Genomic DNA, 18,565 nt, shown 5'->3' on the forward strand with positions numbered 1-18,565 from the left:
CAAGCCCTGCTGTCTCACTGCAGCTCTGCACAGGGCAGCCTGCATGGTGCCGACCGCTGACCACTGACGGTATGTCAGCCATGGTCAAGGCCCCACAACACGTGCCTGGTTTCTATCCAGACACATCTCTCTTTAGGTGTGGGACCAAGAAAAGACACGGTTGGGGTGGCAAGAGGAAGAGGCAAGGTAACAAGCTGACAGTGTCTTCCTCTAACTCCTCCCCTTGCTCAGAGCTTTTGTTCTGTCTCGGAAATCCCTGTTGAGATGCCTCCTGAAGAATCTGTCAGTGCCAGCCCACTTCTGAGTCCCCCAGAGCAGCAGCCACAATGGACCCACTCAGCTGACATGTGTCCCTGCTAGATCTGCTCACAGTGTCTGAGCACCCGGCTTCATGCCTAAAACCTGTTAGAGCCTCAAAAAAAATGATGTGGGACAAATGAATTTAAAAAACTGTGAATGGGGGGCACCTGGGTGGCTCAGTGGGTTAAAGCCTCTGCCTTCGGCTCAGGTCATGGTCCCGGGGTCTTGGGATCAAGACCCACATCAGGCTCTGTGCTCCGCAGGGAGCCTGCTTCCTCCCCTCTCTCTGCCTGCCTCTCTGCCTGCTTGTGATCTCTGTCTGTCAAATAAATAAATAAAATTTAAAAAAAAAAAACTGTGAATGGATTTTAAACCCAGTACTCATACCTATGAATATGCAGTTTTTAAAAGAATACTATCAGCAGAGCAGAGAGACAACTCACAAAATGGAATAAAATATTTGCAAGTCATATGTCTGATCAAAAAGTTATATCCAGAATATATAAAGAATTCCTGTGATTCAACAACAAAAACCCAATTTTTAAAATGGGTTGATTACTTGCATAGACATATCTCTGAGGAAGATATCCATATTGCCAAAAAAGCACATGAAAAGATGCTCGCTATCACTAATCATTAAGGGAATACACATAGAACTTCAGTGAAATACAGTGTCACAGCCATTAGGACGGTTCTCTCAAAAAAGCATCGTTGAGAAATTAGAAGATACCTAAATGTCCAACAAAAAGGAACTGATTAGATAAATATAGCATACTTACATAATAGAATATAATGTGTCATTTATAATTTTATGTATCAACAGTAACAGCTCTGAAAAATATTCAGACCGACAATATATGATCCTATTTGGGGAAGAAAAAAGGGAGCTGTTTATATATAGAAGATAAATGGAAAGTATTTACATCATGTTATTGGTTATCTCTGGGTGGTACAGGCATTGGTGAGTTTCTGTTTTGTTTTAGCTCATCCATATTTTTTTTAAGATTTTATTTATTTATTTGACAGACAGAGATCACAAGTAGGCAGAGAGGCAGGCAAAGAGAGAGAGGGAGGGAAGCAGGCTCCCCGCTGAGCAGAGAGCCCGATGCGGGGCTCCATCACAGGATCCTGTGATCATGACTGGAGCCGAAGGCAGAGGCTTTAACTCACTTAGCCACCCAGGTGCCCCCATCCATATTTTCTAAATCTGTAATAAACACGTACTATGTGGTAAGAAGAAAACTAATTTTTTTTTAATTTTCTTAACTTTGGGTAAGTACTTGGGAGCCAGTGGTGGGTCATCCGTCTCTAGAAATGTTCAGTCAGATCCTTCCTCGCTTCCCTTCATTTCTTACTTCTCACCCACATGTGCCTGTTCTTCACAGCCTTGGTCATAGAGGGTGACATAGTGGGTACTTTTGTGACCATCCTTTAGTTTGTACAGTGAGATCATAAGCTTTCTAACCAAAATTTATATCTTGTCTATTTTTTCATCAAGGTGGATCCAACCGAAGAGAAAGGGGTGCCCCACCACTTCCTCCCATCCCAAGGTGATCTTTGCCTGCTCTTCTCCAGCCGAGCCCGAGAGCTCCTTCTGTTGTTGTTCTCCAAGGGTGCAAACCCTCTTCCCCTTGTCTTCACTTGCCCCCTTCATACTGGCAGTAGGGAAAGGGAGGGTGATGTGGGAATATGTGTGCGGGGGCGGGTGTGGGAATGCAGTAAAGAAACGCACCTAGCTTTTTACATTGAGTATATTCTCAAAGCTCTTGCTTGCTTCAGCTACAGCCTGCCAGTGCTGGCTGCTTAGGGGTCAGGAGGCTTTTGTGGCAAGGTGGCAGACATGCATTGTGTCCTAGCTTTCAACCAACCAAGTTCAAACATTCAGTGCTAATTTGCTACAGACTCTAACATTAAAGTCCCTGAGAGCTATTTGCTTCCATGACTTTTTTGCACGCTTGGCTTTCTGTCTGATTCCAGGAACCACAGACCACCTAAGCAATTGCGGCACTCAGGGCTCACGTAAAATTTTTCAGTTACAGGATGTCCAATCTTTGGCAGTCTGAGATAAGCTCTAGGACAGAGCTCTTCAACAGAAATACAATGTGAGCCACATATAACGGTGTTTGAATTTCTAGTAGCTACCTTAAAAAAGGAAAATAGGTGAAATTAATTTTAATATATTTTATTTAACCCTAATGCCCAAATTATTACCATTTCAACCTGCAATCAATATAACAATTATTAATGAGCTATTTCACATTCTGTTTTGGTACCAAGTCTTCAATATCCCATGTGTATCCTACATTGATTGAGAGCACATTCCCCATTCAGACTAGTCGCATCTCAAGGGCTCGACAGCCCTGTGTGGCCAGTGGCTACCATGTTCGGGCAGCACAGGTCTAGAAGATGTGGACTAGTGCGAAACCTCTTGTTTCAAAAACAAAAAAGGCAAGATGAATTTTAGTAATTCAAAAAGTAACTAAAAATCAAGTTAGGACCAAACACCTTGTTCAGCAGATAGCTTGACCTTCGATTTTGTTCCCCTATTTCCTGTCTTTCCTTGATATGTATATCTAGGTGTTGCTTCACAGTACCAAGGTCAGAAATTGATCGAACAGGGTTTACAGTCACGTGGAATAAAGCCATTAGAAGGAAACTGAAAGCCAGCCGAGGCTTGGGGACTCAGAGCCCGCTGCCTTGAGCTAACTGTCCATTGCACCCCTGCCTTGCCTTCATTTCCTCTGCTGCCCAGCATGCATCTCTAAGCGGGGAGGGTCGCAGGCTCTGTAGCTGTGGGGGAAAGTCAGGAAAAGGTAGCCAATTGGAAACGTGGAAGAAGGAAGCAGGTTTGAGTTGATGGGCAAAACTAAACGTCTAAATCTGATGTTTAAGGGGGTTGAGAGAGATTGCTACTACAAATTGAAGAGAATTTGTCTTGACTCCATTGGGAGAATCCCTTGCCTTGGATCTATGCAAATCAAGCTCCGTGAAAGGACCATAGGATTGAGCCAGACTTGCCCTTTTTTTGTATGATTTTGTTTACAAAAGTTACTGGGACTTTTAAATCTAGCTATAGATTTGGGGGGAAATTTTTCCATTTTATATGGTTTTATATGGTTGATTATGTTTAAAATTACCATTACTTATTTTTTAAAAGCACACAGCCACATATGTATATGTATACTTAAACTTTGTGTCATGGTTTCAGTGTATTATTCATGTATTACCAGGAGATGCTAACAAGAAATCAATCCAAAGAAAAATTTGAAAGAAGCATTCCTATTTATAGAGTAAATAATTGTTTCATTTATATAAAAGCAAAAGAACTTAGAGTTCTAATAAATGGGATATCCAATAAATTATGAAGTTGCCCATTTGGATATATTGTATTTTTATAACTTTCCTTGCCAAAGTCCTGGGCTTAGTATGTTAGAGAACTTGGTTTTTCCCCCTCTCCTCTACCATTCTTCTGTCTTTCATATAGTTATTTGGGGCCCTTTGCCCAAAGGGAATCAAGAAATATAAAGGTATAACAAACTTGGCTAAGTATTTTCCAAAAAGGATTTTTCAGGTAGTATAGCAGCATCATTTTTGGGGGGGATTCTTTGAGCAGATATGAACAGTTGTTACAAATCCCTATGATAAAGCCTAATGAGCCACCTCACAAAAGATGCAATCTGGCCTTCCTAGCAAATAATGGCAGAGAAGTCTCATCCAAGGAATTTTGTGAGGGCTAGTAAGCATGGCCAGTTTCTTTGTACGTCCCAGCTTTGTAGGTATCATCCTAAAGTCTGAAACAGTCATAGCTCAAAGTTGCTGTTCATCCAGAAGAGAGAAGTTTTGGGATATATTTAAGTCAGTGTTTCATTAATACACCTATACCCTTTTTTTGAAAGTTGGCAACCTAATTGCGTCCAAAACTGAATAATTTCTATGCTAAAATCTTCAACTGTGGCAAATCACAAAAGTGAATATTTTCTTTCTGAAATCAGGGCTTACATTTGGGGTTTTTTTCCATAATATTTCCAGATAAATGTATTCAAGATGCAATACAGTATTTTAACATTCACATATCATTTTATATTGAAATGTGTTACAGTATTAAAATTCAGTGTTCCATATTTATTTCACTATGCATTTTATTTAGTAGAAACCGAGAGAAATGTTTAATCCAATGGTGCCTTACTTTGTGATTTGAAAGAAATCGACTTTTTATGTCTAAGCAGCAGATTATTTGCATATTTGTAAAAACTTAGGCCTTTATATTTTAACTTGTAATACCAATTTTGTTATTTAGTAGCAGAAATGGGATGGTTGTTAAAGCGCCCAACATTTTTTGGCACAAAATTAATTTTTCCCTGTTTGTAGTCAGGGACAGTAAAAGAAAACAAATGTTTTTCATACCACTGCACTATGTAAACATGCACATTTTGGAATCTATATCATCAGGACAGTTTAAATGGTGGGGTAGAGACTACCATAGACATCTGTGTCTTTGTAAGTTAGCCAGACAATAAATAAAAGCAGAGTGGTAAGAGTGTCAACTGGTTGTTTTTATTTAAGTATTGTCTAGTAAATGCAAATGAAAAGGCAAGTGTCTGTTTTCTGTTTTCTACTCTGGTAAAGAAAGACAAGCTCAGAGCAAAGAAAAAGAGGAGGAGGTGGCAGCAGTCCATAGTGAGGGTTCCTCACACCCACTTTCTAGTCCCTTATTTGTTTTTCCTGAGAACCTGCATCCTAGTCAGAGTCTACTGTCTGTTTCCTTCAGGCAGATGCTTCTACTCTAAGATAAAGATCGATGGTGGGAACAATGGGCAAGAAAACTTCCAGGATGAGCACTGACACTGATAAATACAGGAAAGGCCAATGGGAATTTAGGAGGCCTGATAATTTTTTAAATTATCTGCTGTGCATGCTGGAATGTGTACATATCTTTTTTTTTTTAAGATTTTATTTATTTATTTGACAGACAGTGATCACAAGTAAGAAGAGAGGCAGGCAGAGAGAGAGAGAGAAACAGGCTCCCCACTGAGCAGAGAGCCCGATGCGGGGCTTGATACCAGGATCGCAGGACCCTGGGATCATGACCTGAGCTGAAGGCAGAGGCTTTAACTCACTGAGCCACCCAGGTGCCCCTGTGTACATATCTTAATACAGCATAACAGTTAAGAGATTAGGAAGACCTGCCCCCACCTCTTACCAAGTTGCAAACTTCTCTGAGCTTCAGCTTCCTTATCTGCAAGGTAAGTAACTATCTCACAACATTAACAAATGCATTAAATGAGATAATGCAACAAATGGCCAACAGACACGTGAAAATTGCTCAACATCACTCGGCATCAGGGAAACACAAATCAAAACCACAGTGAGAAACCACCTCACACCTATCAGAATGGCTGAAATTAACCAGTCAGGAAATGACAGGTGTCGGCAAGGATGTGGAGAAAGGGGAACCCTCCTACACTGTTGGTGGGAATGCAAGCTGGTGCAGCTACTCTGAAACAGTATGGAGGTTCCTCATAAAGTTGAAAATAGAGCTACCCTACAACCCAGCAATCGCACTACTGGGTATTTACCCTAAAGACACAAATGTGGTGATCTGAAGGGGCACCTGCACCCCAATGTTTATAGCAGCAATGTCCACAACAGGCAAACTATGGAAAAAGCCCAGATGCCCATCGACAGATGAATGGATAAAGAAGCTGTGGTATACAGATACAATGGAATACTACCCAGTGATCCAAAAAAAAAAAAAAAAAAAAATCTTGCTATTTGCAGTGATGTGGGTGGAACTAGAGCATATTACACTAAGCAAAATAAGTCAATCAGAGAAAGACAATTATCATATGATCTCACTCATATGTGGATCATAGGGGAAGGGAGGGAAAAATAAAACAAGATGAAATCAGAGAGGAAGACAAACCAGAAGATGCTCTTAATCACAGCAAACAAACTGAGGTTGGCTGGAGAGCGGGGAGAGGGACGGGGTAACTGGGTGATGGGCATTAAGGAGGGCACGTGATATAATGAGGACTGGGTATTATATAAGGCTGATGCATCACTGACCTCTACCTCTGAAACTAGTAATACATTATGTGTTCATTAACTGAATTTAAGTTTTTAAAAAATGAGATCATGCACTCAGTACTTAGCCTGACTTACTGTAGCACTCAATAAGTGGTAGCCAGTCTGAGTAAAAGCAGGAAACATTTATCTAACGATCCCAGATTAACTGGATCACTAGATCCAATTGGAGCCAAACTGACTGGAAGGGAATTTCCTTGTGTACTTGTAGAGGAACAAAGCAACAGCAGGCAGGCTCTCCGTACCAGAAATGCAAAGCAACCTCCACACAAAGGTCACCTCACATGATGTCAGTCCCTTATACCTCATAGGCCTGGAAAACGAAAATTCATGCTGCTTTAGTCGTCAGAGAATTATTAGATTCCATTTGAAATCACAAGAAGTAAGACCTGGAAAGAACCTTCTATATAGGGCCGCTAACAATTATTTCTTTGGCACAATGGTGCAAATCAGAGCAAACTGGGCTGTGTGGTCACCCCACTGGCAGGTCGCCTAGACCCATGTCCTGGTCTGACAGATGAGTAATGTTAAGACCGCAAGTCACAGAGCACTGGCAAACAAGCAGCATGCTGGTCACCTCACCACACTCCCTCCTTGACAATCCTGTCCACCTCTAGCACAAGTCTCAGCTTCCTTTGTCTTTCCCATCTGGTGGAAAGAAAAGGCCAAATGACACGTCCCAGAGTCAGAGGACAAGCCCAGGACACACAAACCTGGATCTGAATCCTAGCTCTGCCACTTGCTCCCTGTAAGGCCATGGACAAGGTGTTTTAAGCTCTCTGGGCTTGAGCCGCCTCAACTACAAAATGGTTCCAAAGCTTAAATAAATAGAACATCAGGCAAAATAACAGCCATAGGCCAGGTGCTCAGTGAAAGTTCCTTCCATTCTATTTCCTAATTCCTCACCATCAAACCCAGGCCATATTCAGGAAGGAATTTTCAGTGCATTCAGAAGCTTTTGGTACAACTGAATTACGACAGTCTTAGTAATAAAAATTGCTTTCAAAACAGACCTCATTTGTTCAAACTGGAGTCATTTGTCTCACTCATCCATTCAATAAATTTTTATTGAGCAGTTACCACACCACACCTCACCACAATCAAACCAGTGCCCCCCCGACCCCCACAACCACCTCTGTCAAACAGTCTCTGGGTGGCAGTTAAGGACGCAGCCCCCTACTCCCACCAGGCACAGGTGCCCAAGCGACAGCTTTCTATTAAGAAGGGAAAGGGAATATGTTATAATCCACCCCCCACTTGAGGAATTATTTGGTTTGTTTTTATTCTTTTATCTCAATGGGTGAATTAAATTGCTTTTTTTCCCTAGGGGCACTTGGGTGGCTCAGTTGCTAAGCATCTGCCTTCCGCTCAGGTCATGATCCCAGGGTCCTGGGATCGAGCCCCACATCAGGCTCTTGGCTCAGCAGAGAGTCTGCTTCTCTCTCTCTCTCTCTCATAAATAAAAAATCTTAAAAAAAATTTTAAACCTCCATGAAAACTGGGGGTAGGGGAGTATTTAGAAAAAGTTTTGATGGCCAATAAATAATGTCTTTTTGTTTTTTAATGTGTAAAATAAACTCAAGGATTCCCCGTTTCCTGACATCCCAATTCTAACTGAAGGCTTCTTGGGACACATGATTTAGAGAGGCCCCTTCTCTCTGTCTTCCTCACAGCCTCACTTCCCTGCACTCTGAGACCTTGGTCCTCTGTGTCCGTCTCTAGAGCTACGGTCAGCTGCAGGTTTTCCCCACTACCCGAAAGTAAAGCACGCCTATGAAAACTTTCCTAAGCCGAAATGGCCTAAAGCAAAGAAACAATTACCAGTAACTTATCTGGAAAAATATTAAGCATTCTCAGACCCCAAAAATAACCTCTCTTAGGCTTTTCCGGTACCTGAGGACACTTCTTGCTAATGGCTGCACAAAATAAATGGCGATGAAACACAGATGCTCTCAGACACAGTTGAAAGCTCCAGTGGCTTGCTGCTGAGATGCGGAGTGTGATTCCAGGAGAAGGAGCTTGGCGGGGCCCCTCTCACTGTTTTGGGGTGTGCACTGCTTCTACAATGGATTGCAGCAAAACAAACACAGACTGCTGTTTTCACATTTTGCCCTTTTTTCCCTAAAAGCAAAAATCTTCAGATTTCTTTTGGTCAGCAAAAAGAGGTACTAATGTAGTTCTTTTGTAAAAGTGAAGTGCCCTAATGCAAATTTCTGGAAATCAGGGGATGCCTGTATATGTTTCTCTTACTGGTAAGTGTTTGGAAATGCCCCGTCCATCACCATTCTCTCACAAATTCCTTAGTCTTAAAATTCTGGTCCTAATATTCCAGAGCCACATTTACAGGTAGCCAACGGAGCTCAAGCTTTGGGACCTCCACTTACGAGGATCCCTTCCAATAAGTACTCATTTTTACATCAAAGTTTATGTTATTTAGGATTTTATATTAACTTCCTTAATGTAGCACCTAAATTGTCTAAAGCTTCAGGCCCCACATAATCTGTCCTTGTAGGGCACCTGGATGGCTCAGATGGTTACGCATCTGCCTTTGGCTCAGGTCATGATCCCAGGGTCCTGGGATGGAGTCACACAGCCCCACCTTGGGCTCGCTGCTCAGTGGGGAGTCTGCTTCTCTCTCTGCCCCTCCCCACCTCCACTCATGCATGCGTGCTCTCTCTCTCTCTCTCTCATGCACAAATATATAAATAAATGTTTTTTAAGAAAAATAAAACCAGTCCTTGTATTATTGTCCTTCCCAGCTTCTGATTCAGAAACCAACCACAGTAGGTATCTTAAAAACTTTCTTAAGCCACCAGCTTTCCGTAAGAGTGACAGGAGAATCCCAGCAAAAGTGTTTGCTCTTTTGTACTCCCAGAGTGGCCTACAGACAGTTCTAAAATAATTCAGTTCAGTCACTACACTGCCCACATTGTGTTAGCATCAGTTAAAGGCCCCACAGTGTGACCTACCCAGATAACATGTCTGACCCCTGAGGGGCCTGGGAAACAAGTCTGGATGTTATTAGACATCAAGCTCAAATTTAGCTTAAATCTTGACCAGGAAGATTCCTGCCAGAACACCTGGCATATCCATCAACATAAATGTGTTTTAGTCATGAGAAACTCCCACCCTTTTCCTGTTTTCTGTCTCCAAGCAATTGAGTAAGTTAAAGGTCACCTGTCAAAATATAATCTATTTAAGATAGGTACCTGAAACAAACAGCAGCAGACGACTGGGAAACGCTAATGCTTTATGGAGCTATTGTATTCCCAAGGTTCATTTTTACATTTATTCATTCAAGTAATCATAAAACACTGAGTAACTACAATTTATTAGCCATTGTAAATACGAAAATACATATTATACAACAGGAAGTACTAGTCCTAGAACCAAGGGTCTGGGTTCTAGATCTAATAAGAACTTCAGCCAGTAGGCACAACCCTGCTCTGCCACTGGTTCTAGAATGCTCCTCACCACCAACACAGACTGGTTGGCTGTGTATATGAAATGAAAATTCTCACTTGGTGCTTCCTGCTTAGACAGATTACTTTTAGGGCAAATGCATGGATAGGTCCCAAATGGGACTACCAGAGAAAAATGGAAAAACATATCTAATATAGTAGTGCAAACACAAGGCCTATCACCTAATTTACCTATCCAGATGAGAACATAATTATTGTTTCCATTTTTCATGTAACTGCCACCAAGTCTTAATCATCTACTATGTACTACAAATTGTGCTAAGGTCTTTGAAAATATTATTGCCTATGTCATTGTTAATCTTCGTGACTTTACATGTGAAGAAATCAAGACCTGAATGGATTAGAAATTTGCCTCAAGCCACTTGCCTTGAATGAATCCAGAATTCAAACTCGAGATCGAGTAAATAAATTTGAATGGGAAGTCATAATATTGTCAACTTTCCATTTGCCAGTTTAAAAAAATATTGACATTTCATAAAAACAAGGACATTTTAATAAGCCAAAACAAGGGGAGACCTAATATTAGAGTAAAAGATAGTAGACTCAATTGAATAAACATAGCTTCACGGAAAATTTAGTACACTGCCTTTATTTTCCTCACTGGGCTAGGGACCGACTCTAGTCCCAGACCCAGTATTCACCAGCTGGGGCAAACTGCCTCTTATAAGTGATCTAATTTTCTTCAGTTTCTTGGTTCTTTATACCTGGTGGGGTGGTCATAACCACTATTTGGACATTTTTAAAAGGATGTACGTGTATTTTTCAGCTCATCCTATCAGACAGTTGCTCCCTTGTCAGGTGATCTTAGTGGAGCCACTAGAGTTCAGACATCATTTCACTAAACATGGATTTCTGGAAGTCCCAAACTGCAAGGTGAAGAGTTAATCTGCTTCCCAATGTATCTCCCTTCCTTTCTACTATTATTTGTGGAGTATTTCTTCCTTCATATTATAAATTTTTAGTATTGAATTTATTTTTTACTCTTGAAATTGGTAGAGTCATGTGGTTCTTTTAAATTCCAAATCATAGAATTTGCTTTCCCACAAGGACCAGAAGTAAACTTTGTGTTCTCTGCCTCAGTCATACAACCCAGCACTCATTCGTCAGGGAAATAAAGTTAGAGCGAAACAAGTCATGTTCGAAAGAAGTGAAAGACATGGCTCTAGAACTTCAAAGCATTTTCACAGGCAGTCCTTCAAGGGTACCCCACAGTAGTCCCACGAAGGAGAGAGAAACTGATCTCCTGTGTTGCAAATGGGGGGCTGAGACACTGAGGGAGAGAGTGACCATAAGGTCACAGACTGTTGGGCCGCGAAGGGGCCAAGACTACACTCCAGACTATTTCAGTCACAATCTTCAAACTGTATTTTTACCTTTCTTGTCTTCGTTCATCTGACAATATTATTGAGCACCTTCTCAGGAATGAGGAGGCCTGGGGAGAGTCCAGCTGAAGATGTGAAGGTCAGTACCACCGAATTCCCACATTGCAGGGAGCTCACAGTCCTTTGGGGGTGGAGGCAAGTACAGAAATAACGTTAGAACTAGGCAGAATACCTGTCCTGCTCAAAAGCCTCAAGTTGTGCATGACTAGGACCCAAAGAAGGTACCACTCCTGTGGATGGATGGAGCCATACCACTTCACACTCAAGTGTGTTTTCCTTCCTCATCTTCTGAGTTAGATTTACAGTATTCCCCAAAACAAAAGTTCTGGACCACTGAGGCACTTAAGGAGTGCTTATTAAATCCAGATTCCTGGGTTCCACCTCAGACCTTCCCAAATAAAAATCTCTCAGAACCCAGGAATTTTTTTTTCAATGGGAAACACTGTGTGTGTCACCCTTGCGCAAGGACTGTGCCAGTCTTCTCTGTGTCACTCAAATTTCAGGACATGTACCGCTGAACCAAGCTTGAGAATTTGTATTTTTAACAAGCTTCAAGGTCACTCTGAGGCACATTCCAGATTCAGAATCTCTGTTCTAAGGTTTTACTCCTGCATTTGGGCCTTTGAAAGAATGAAGGCACAGACACACACACATACATATATATAATTTACATATATAAAATAATATGAATAAAATCATAAGATGGCATCTACTTTTTGTCATACTAAATACTCCACTTACACTACCCCATGTGTACTGATTCATCAGAATGCTATTTGTCTCTAAAATACTTAAAAAAAAAATTAGTTAGCTAGGGATGCCTGGGTGTCTCAGTCAGTTAAGCGTCTGCCTTTGGCTCAGGTCATGATCCCAGGACCTTGCGATCCAGCCCCATGTCAGGCCCTCTGCTCAGTGGGGAGCCTGCTGCTCCCCCTGCTTGTGTGTGCACGCGCAAGCTCCCACTCTTGCTCGCTCTCTCAGTCAAATAAATAAATAAATACATACATACATACATACATACATACATAAATGTGGAAAAAAGTTAGCTAGCTAGCTAGCTAGTCTATTTCAAAACTCAGTGATACATTTCCCTCCTAAGAGCTGCCTTATCTCCTAAGCCAAAGAAAAACTGTGTTAACAACAGCACTGCATAGTCCTGGCCAGTTAGCATCAGCACTCCTTACTAAATGTATGTTCTACTGTGTTTTCTTGAATTAAATATGCTTGCAATGTGTGGCCTCTTTCCATGCAACTTTCTGGTGAGTTCTGGTTCATAATTTTGATCCAGAGTGCTGTCAAAAGATGACAGCCCAGGTTAATCCCATCAAGATACACAAAAGAGCACCATGTTGGATGCTAAATTTTTTCAAGAAGCTCAAGGTGATTTTAGGGAAATGGTTGTAATACAGAAGGAAGATCAGCAAGGATTCTGGGTGATGGAAATCTTTTGACATTATAAAAGGTATCATAAACATTTATCAGGGAGGATGAACTAACAATTATGACTGCTGATGGGAGGACACTATGGCCTGTGACCTCGGGAGACTGAAAGAGAAGATAAAAGCCATTTAAGAGGAACCCCTGGACTCAGGGACTTGACCAAAACAGCCTATTCACTTAAACTCCCCTGGAGCACATACCCCTGAAAAGTGAAGGGGGGCATGCCTACACTGATGCTGGGCTTTGCAGCCTCCAACATGCCAGTGTTTCACTGTAGCCAAGGGAAATAGTCACAACATGCTAGAATAGTGGCTTCAAACCTCAGAGAATCACTGGGAGGGCTTACTGAGAGAGGATCCTGTTCCCCACTGCTAGGGATTCTGTTTCAGCAAGCCTAAGGGAGGGCCTGAGAACATGCATTTCTTTTTTTTTTTTCTGTTTTTTTTTAAGCAAAATTAAATTCAGTACATTTTTTTAAATTTTTTTTATTAAATTTTTAATTTCTTTTCAGCATAACAGTATTCATTGTTTTTGCACCACACCCAGCGCTCCTGCATTTCTAACAGGCTTCTATGTGTTGCTTTACTATACTGGTTCTCAGACCACACGCTTTCACTGGCCCTGATCACTATCTGTAATAATGGAACACATTCCTCTGCATTAAACTAATATGTATATGTAGCATCAAACCTAAATACTGTGTCCATTACATGCATCATGACTTAGGAAACTTAACTAAGTAGGAAGTCAGTTGGCATGGCACTGTGGTACCTGAAACATAATTACGTCTTGTGATTTCCCAATACTCTTTCTTTTGACCATTAATCACATCCACTAATCTTTTGTTGTTATTGCCATTGTTGCCTTGCCCACAATAACATGGGGGGGTGGAATCCAAATGTTAATAAGTGTTAATTATGGAGTTTTAAAAATCAAATCAAAAGAGCAAAAATCATGAAAAAATAATTCATGAAAGCTGACAAGCCTTCACCCTTAATCATCATCTCAAGGTTAAATAATGAACAGAATTCTTTCAGTTGAAATACTTATGTTGCATCTTGATGTTTGACTATCATATAAATATAACTGTGCTATTAGGCTCTATTTTTCATTGCAGATGAAATTGATGCATCTTTGTGTGAAGTCTGACATAGTAAAATTGTTACTCTCTAGGTAGGATATTCATAAAAATGTAATTATCGTAATCAGAACATTCGTCTTTAAGCTCATGAGAGGGGATTGCCAGATTTGTGATTGGCAGTTTTCAATCACCTCACGTATAATAAATAAAGAAATTTCTTAAAGCAGTCTTGGGAATCGCTAATGTCTTACAGAAGGAAACTATTCTGATAAAATAACAAAGGGTATTGAGAGACAGTGATGGGAACTCAAGTTGGCCTCCTCTGCCTGGCTTTGGGCAGGACTGGATGGAACTTTTAACAGATTTCATTTGAAATCTGTTCATTTAAATCTGTGTAATTTACCTGGGGGCAGGTCTTTCTGTTCCTTTCCTCCACCTAGTGTTTCCAGCTGTCTGCTGCCATTTCACTAGCCATGGTTTGTTCCTGGGTCGGGGCAAGCAGAGGGAAGAGAAACAAGCAGGGGGAGAGGGAGAAAAGTTCTTCCTTGACTGGTCATCTCTTAGGGTATGAGCTAGACTGTGAAACTGAAAGCTGCCTCTTTCTTGTGAGGAGTGCTCTCTCAGGGCCTCAGAGAACCATCATGCCCTATGCTGGGGACCTCTCTCACCTGAGGAAGTTCCTTCTTCAGCTGAAACTCCTTCAGCTTCTCTTCCCAACTCCTGCGGCTCCCTGCAGAAGCCTAAGAGCTCCTCTAGGTGGCCCTATTGGACAGGAGCTAAGTTTCTCTCCCCTTTCCTTGCCTCTTCTCTTTCCCTCTCCCTCCTCCCTTACCCCTTCCCTCCTCCTCCCCTCTCTTCCCAGTGCCTCCTCCTCTCTTCCCAGTGCCTCCTCCACTCCTCTCCCTACCCTCTTTTCTCCGTCCCTCTCCCTGCCCATCCCCCAGTGCTGGCCCACTCAGTCACAAGTCTACTCCAAGCAGCAGATGTGTGTAAAGCTCTCTGAATTAAGGATTTTCAGTGAGAAGGCAACTCTGGGGAGAGAGAGGCTTTTAGACTACCCTCCAGAAAAACCCTCTTCACCTGTCTTCCCACCCAATCCTCAACCCCCTGATATTTTGTTATGGGGAACGACCGTTCCCCATGCTTGTAAAGAGTCCTGCACCCTGAGGCCACTTACTAACACTATTCACTCCCTGGGAAAGCTTAGCCTGGCCCCCCTTCTTCCTCTGGCACTGGTCCTCCCCTCAGCTGTGTATCTTTTCTGCTCAGAACGTCAGCCTGGGGTTCGGGGAACAGCTGCCCTTGGTGCCACACTAAGCCATAGCCTCCAGCTCCCTGTCTTCTAGTAACAAAGGAGAGATTCGGGCCTCTAGCTGCTACTTCTCATTTTGTGTCCCAATTTGTTCAGAAACTGGGTGGGGAAGATGGGTGCTGTGTATTGAGCCCCTCTTTCTACCTTGAATGTAGGCAAAGGATTTGAGTCATGTAATCACTTTTTGGATAATCCCTTTGAAGATCTCTATCCTTTTATGGCTCCTTTCTTTTGCTTGTCATATATTTTATCTTGATGGCTCAGTGAGAACTTCTTATTTAACACCTTCAAATGTGTCATATGGGAAATAACTAGCTAAAAGCTTTTAGAGTTTTCTTGAGGAATAATTGATTTTACAACTATTTGGGGACATATATATAGCCCAGAAACGAAAATCTTTCAGATAAAACTTTAAAATACTTCAGAAAGGGGGAGCCTGGGAGGCTCAGTTGGTTAAGTGTCTGACATCCGATGTCTGACTCTTGATTTCAGCTCAAGTCATGATCTCAGGGTCATGAGATGGAGCCCCATGTCGGGCTCCATGTTGTGTGGAGCCTGCTTAAGCTTCTCTCTCTCCCTTTCCCTCTGCCCTTCCCCACTGCTCACTCGTACACATGCATGCTCTCTCTCTCTTTAAAAAAAATAATAAATTTTTAAAAAACAAAAATAAATACTTCAGAAAGAAAAGTGGCTTTCAGGGAGACTCAAATTTTTTCTTGACTTTGCCAAAGACAAGCCATATGACCTTGGGAAAGTTGCTCCATCTCTCTAAACGTAATTTTTTCACTGATGAAATAGAGTCGGGCCTAAAAGTCTCTCAGGTCTTTTTCTAACTCTTACCATGAATCTGTGAGGCCTTGAAAGGAATTGGGAGAACTTTTCTGTTGCTAAGTAGGCAACACTGCTGATATGGCACAGAGGTTCACACACAGGCTCCCATGGTTTTCATGATTGCAACCCTCCTCCACTCACTCAGGCACAAACACATAGGGCAGATAGCTGGGTGCATAAAATTTAATCCTTGACCCAAGAAACTTCTGAATATGAAGGAGTAGCTAGACTGTTCACAAATATTGTTAAACAATATATGATGCTTTATTTACCCAAGAAATATTTATTGAGCACCTACCATCGTATGCGTGTAACGCTGTGGGACGGTGCTTGGGGTGCACGGGTGCAGTTTCCTCCCAGAGCGCCTCCTTGACGTGTGCGGGATGTACCTGCGTAGAACCCATGATCAGGATGGGTTGAAAGTATGGCTATGGGGCTAAATGTCCCCATATGGGGCTATGTCCACAGCCCCAAATCTGCCCTCAAACCCTAGGTCCTGTGCTTCCAAAGACAAAAACAAAAGATGTTTCTATTAGGAAAATGGTGGTGCTGCTGCTCTTCTCCTCCATCTCTGGCTTTTTGAAGGCATGATAATCAGTCAGGATTCACTCTGTTTACAGTTTGACTACTTCATAGAAAAATGTGTCTATAAAACACCTGCTAGTTGTAAAAAGGCTTGGGTAAGGCCCAGGGAGCCAGATAAATAAATGTTATTTATTCAGCTGTCCAAGCCATCACCAATCTCCTTACACCCAAGGATTGTCTGTCTTCTCCTAAATTTTATTTCTAATATTCTTGCTACAAAGTCAGGTTAAAAAAAAAAATCAGGAAAATCAAAGCCCTACCTCCCCAAAAAACTATCAAGTACAGACATTCCTTTGTGGCACTTCAGGCATGCTTTGACACCCTGAACTAAAAAAGATGGTCGCAAATGCTTTTATTTGGTGTAGCAAACATAGTAGATCCAAATAAACATTGTCGATGCAGTTCAGCAAATGTCTCCTAAGCACATCATGCATTAAGTACATAGAAGACACTAGAGATTCTAGCATGTTCTCCAAGCCACATTGTCAGTGAGTCCATCACCTGGTTTCTACCTGCAGACAGCACCCCAGTGGGCTCTGAAGATGCTCTTTGCTGTTAATCTCTGAGACTGAACCCTAACCCTGACTTCTTCCTTTCAGTGATTTTCCAAGCTATGTTCACCTGTTCAAATGCATCACCTTATGCATTTTTAAAGGCTTTGATCTTTATTCCAGTAATAAACATTTAACTCACTCAGAAGTAGTGATCAGGCAGCTTTCCACAGAGAGGTAGGCTCCTACTTGACTCATTTTAGTCTAATTTTAGTATGGACTGAGTGGGAATCCCTTCTCGGCAGGATCCCTAAAAAGAGGATATTTCCACTGAAGACACATGTGGGAATTTTGCTTATTCGCAAAGGAGAAGGGACACCACCCAAAGAGGTATCCAAAACAGTAAGACATTTGGGGAAAAAGCTCCAAGTGGGCAGAGAAGTTAGAAGGGGTTGTGCCATACTGAAAGCGACGATATTTTTCTAATCAAACACCAGGGCAGATAACCTGACAGGTGGTCTGAAAACAGAACAGATTACTTGAAATCTGGGATGTCTGATCACCATCTTCACAGTAAGTGAAGCCAGCAGCTGTTCAGAGTGAAAGTCATTAACAATGCGTCTCTGTACGTAGAGGGATCCAGAGGAGTGGATGGGAAGCCTACTGATGTCATCCATTTATAAGCCAGAGCTTCCTCACACAAAACAAAGAGCATTTGTTTCGGGAGGGTTTCCTGGAACCACTTGCTGTCAGCACCTCGTCTGCAAGGACAAAGGTGTAATCTACTTAACCAAAAAAAAAACAATGAAGCTTTGCTTCCAAACAACACAGTCTGGGAATGCAAAATACAAGAAGTTGGGGCAAGCACAGGACAGACTGTCAGCTGCCCTTTACTTGTTCAGTTCTATGACTGCTTCCTCAACAGAATTCAAACCTCATACTATTGTTTTTAATTAAATCCTCATCACTCTGCCTTCTCATCTGGTGCATTCAATTTGAAACTTGGGAATTGCTTTGTTGCAAAGGAGGAGATTCAGAAATTCCAATTCTCCTACTTATTAAGAATGTCATGTTCAGGGTAATGTAATAGGAGGAAAGCTTCCTTTGTTGCCAACACTCAAAGTCAACTCTTAGTCACGTACTTGGAGAATAATCCTTGGAAAATAGTCTAACTCCAATTTCTATCACCAATATAGAAGTTTCCAGGCTTCCATCTCTACTTTTAAGTTGTTGTGTGCTTTTTCAACTTAATCCTAGCAAAAGCTGATTTTCCTTAAAACATGACATCATGAGTTTATTTTAACCATTCAATGTTTTGAGCTATCTGTATCATCATTTTAGTTCTAGATTTATAGTTTTTTCTTCTTTCTCTCTACAACAGGACTTTAAGTGGAAAACAGAAACATAGAAGATTCATTTGAATATAACTGGAGTATCAGTTGTTTATGGCTGCAAATGATCAACTAAAAATGGGTTAAATTTACAACCTCACAAGATAAGTTGAGAGGTGTGGCATTTGCTATTGGTTGGCTAGTTCAGTGGCTCAATGATTCATGGAGGACCTGGACTCTTCCCAC

General features: G+C 41.6%; 1 protein-coding gene across 1 annotated transcript in view; it reads left to right on the plus strand.

Moving 5' to 3' along the window:
* The window catches only part of WIPF1 (WAS/WASL interacting protein family member 1), a 116,814-nt gene extending 113,141 nt beyond the window's left edge, over positions 1–3,673 (plus strand). Inside the window, exon 8 of the mRNA XM_080797957.1 lies at positions 1,799–3,673. Within this exon, the coding sequence (XP_080654083.1) occupies positions 1,799–1,854 (56 nt within the window). The 3' untranslated portion in view covers positions 1,855–3,673. The remainder of the gene's footprint in view (positions 1–1,798) is intronic.
* Positions 3,674–18,565: the final 14,892 nt, after the last annotated feature.

The sequence above is a fragment of the Martes martes genome, assembly GCF_963455335.1.
Source record: "Martes martes genome assembly, chromosome: 3".
In the NCBI taxonomy this organism is placed as follows: Eukaryota; Metazoa; Chordata; class Mammalia; order Carnivora; family Mustelidae; genus Martes; species Martes martes.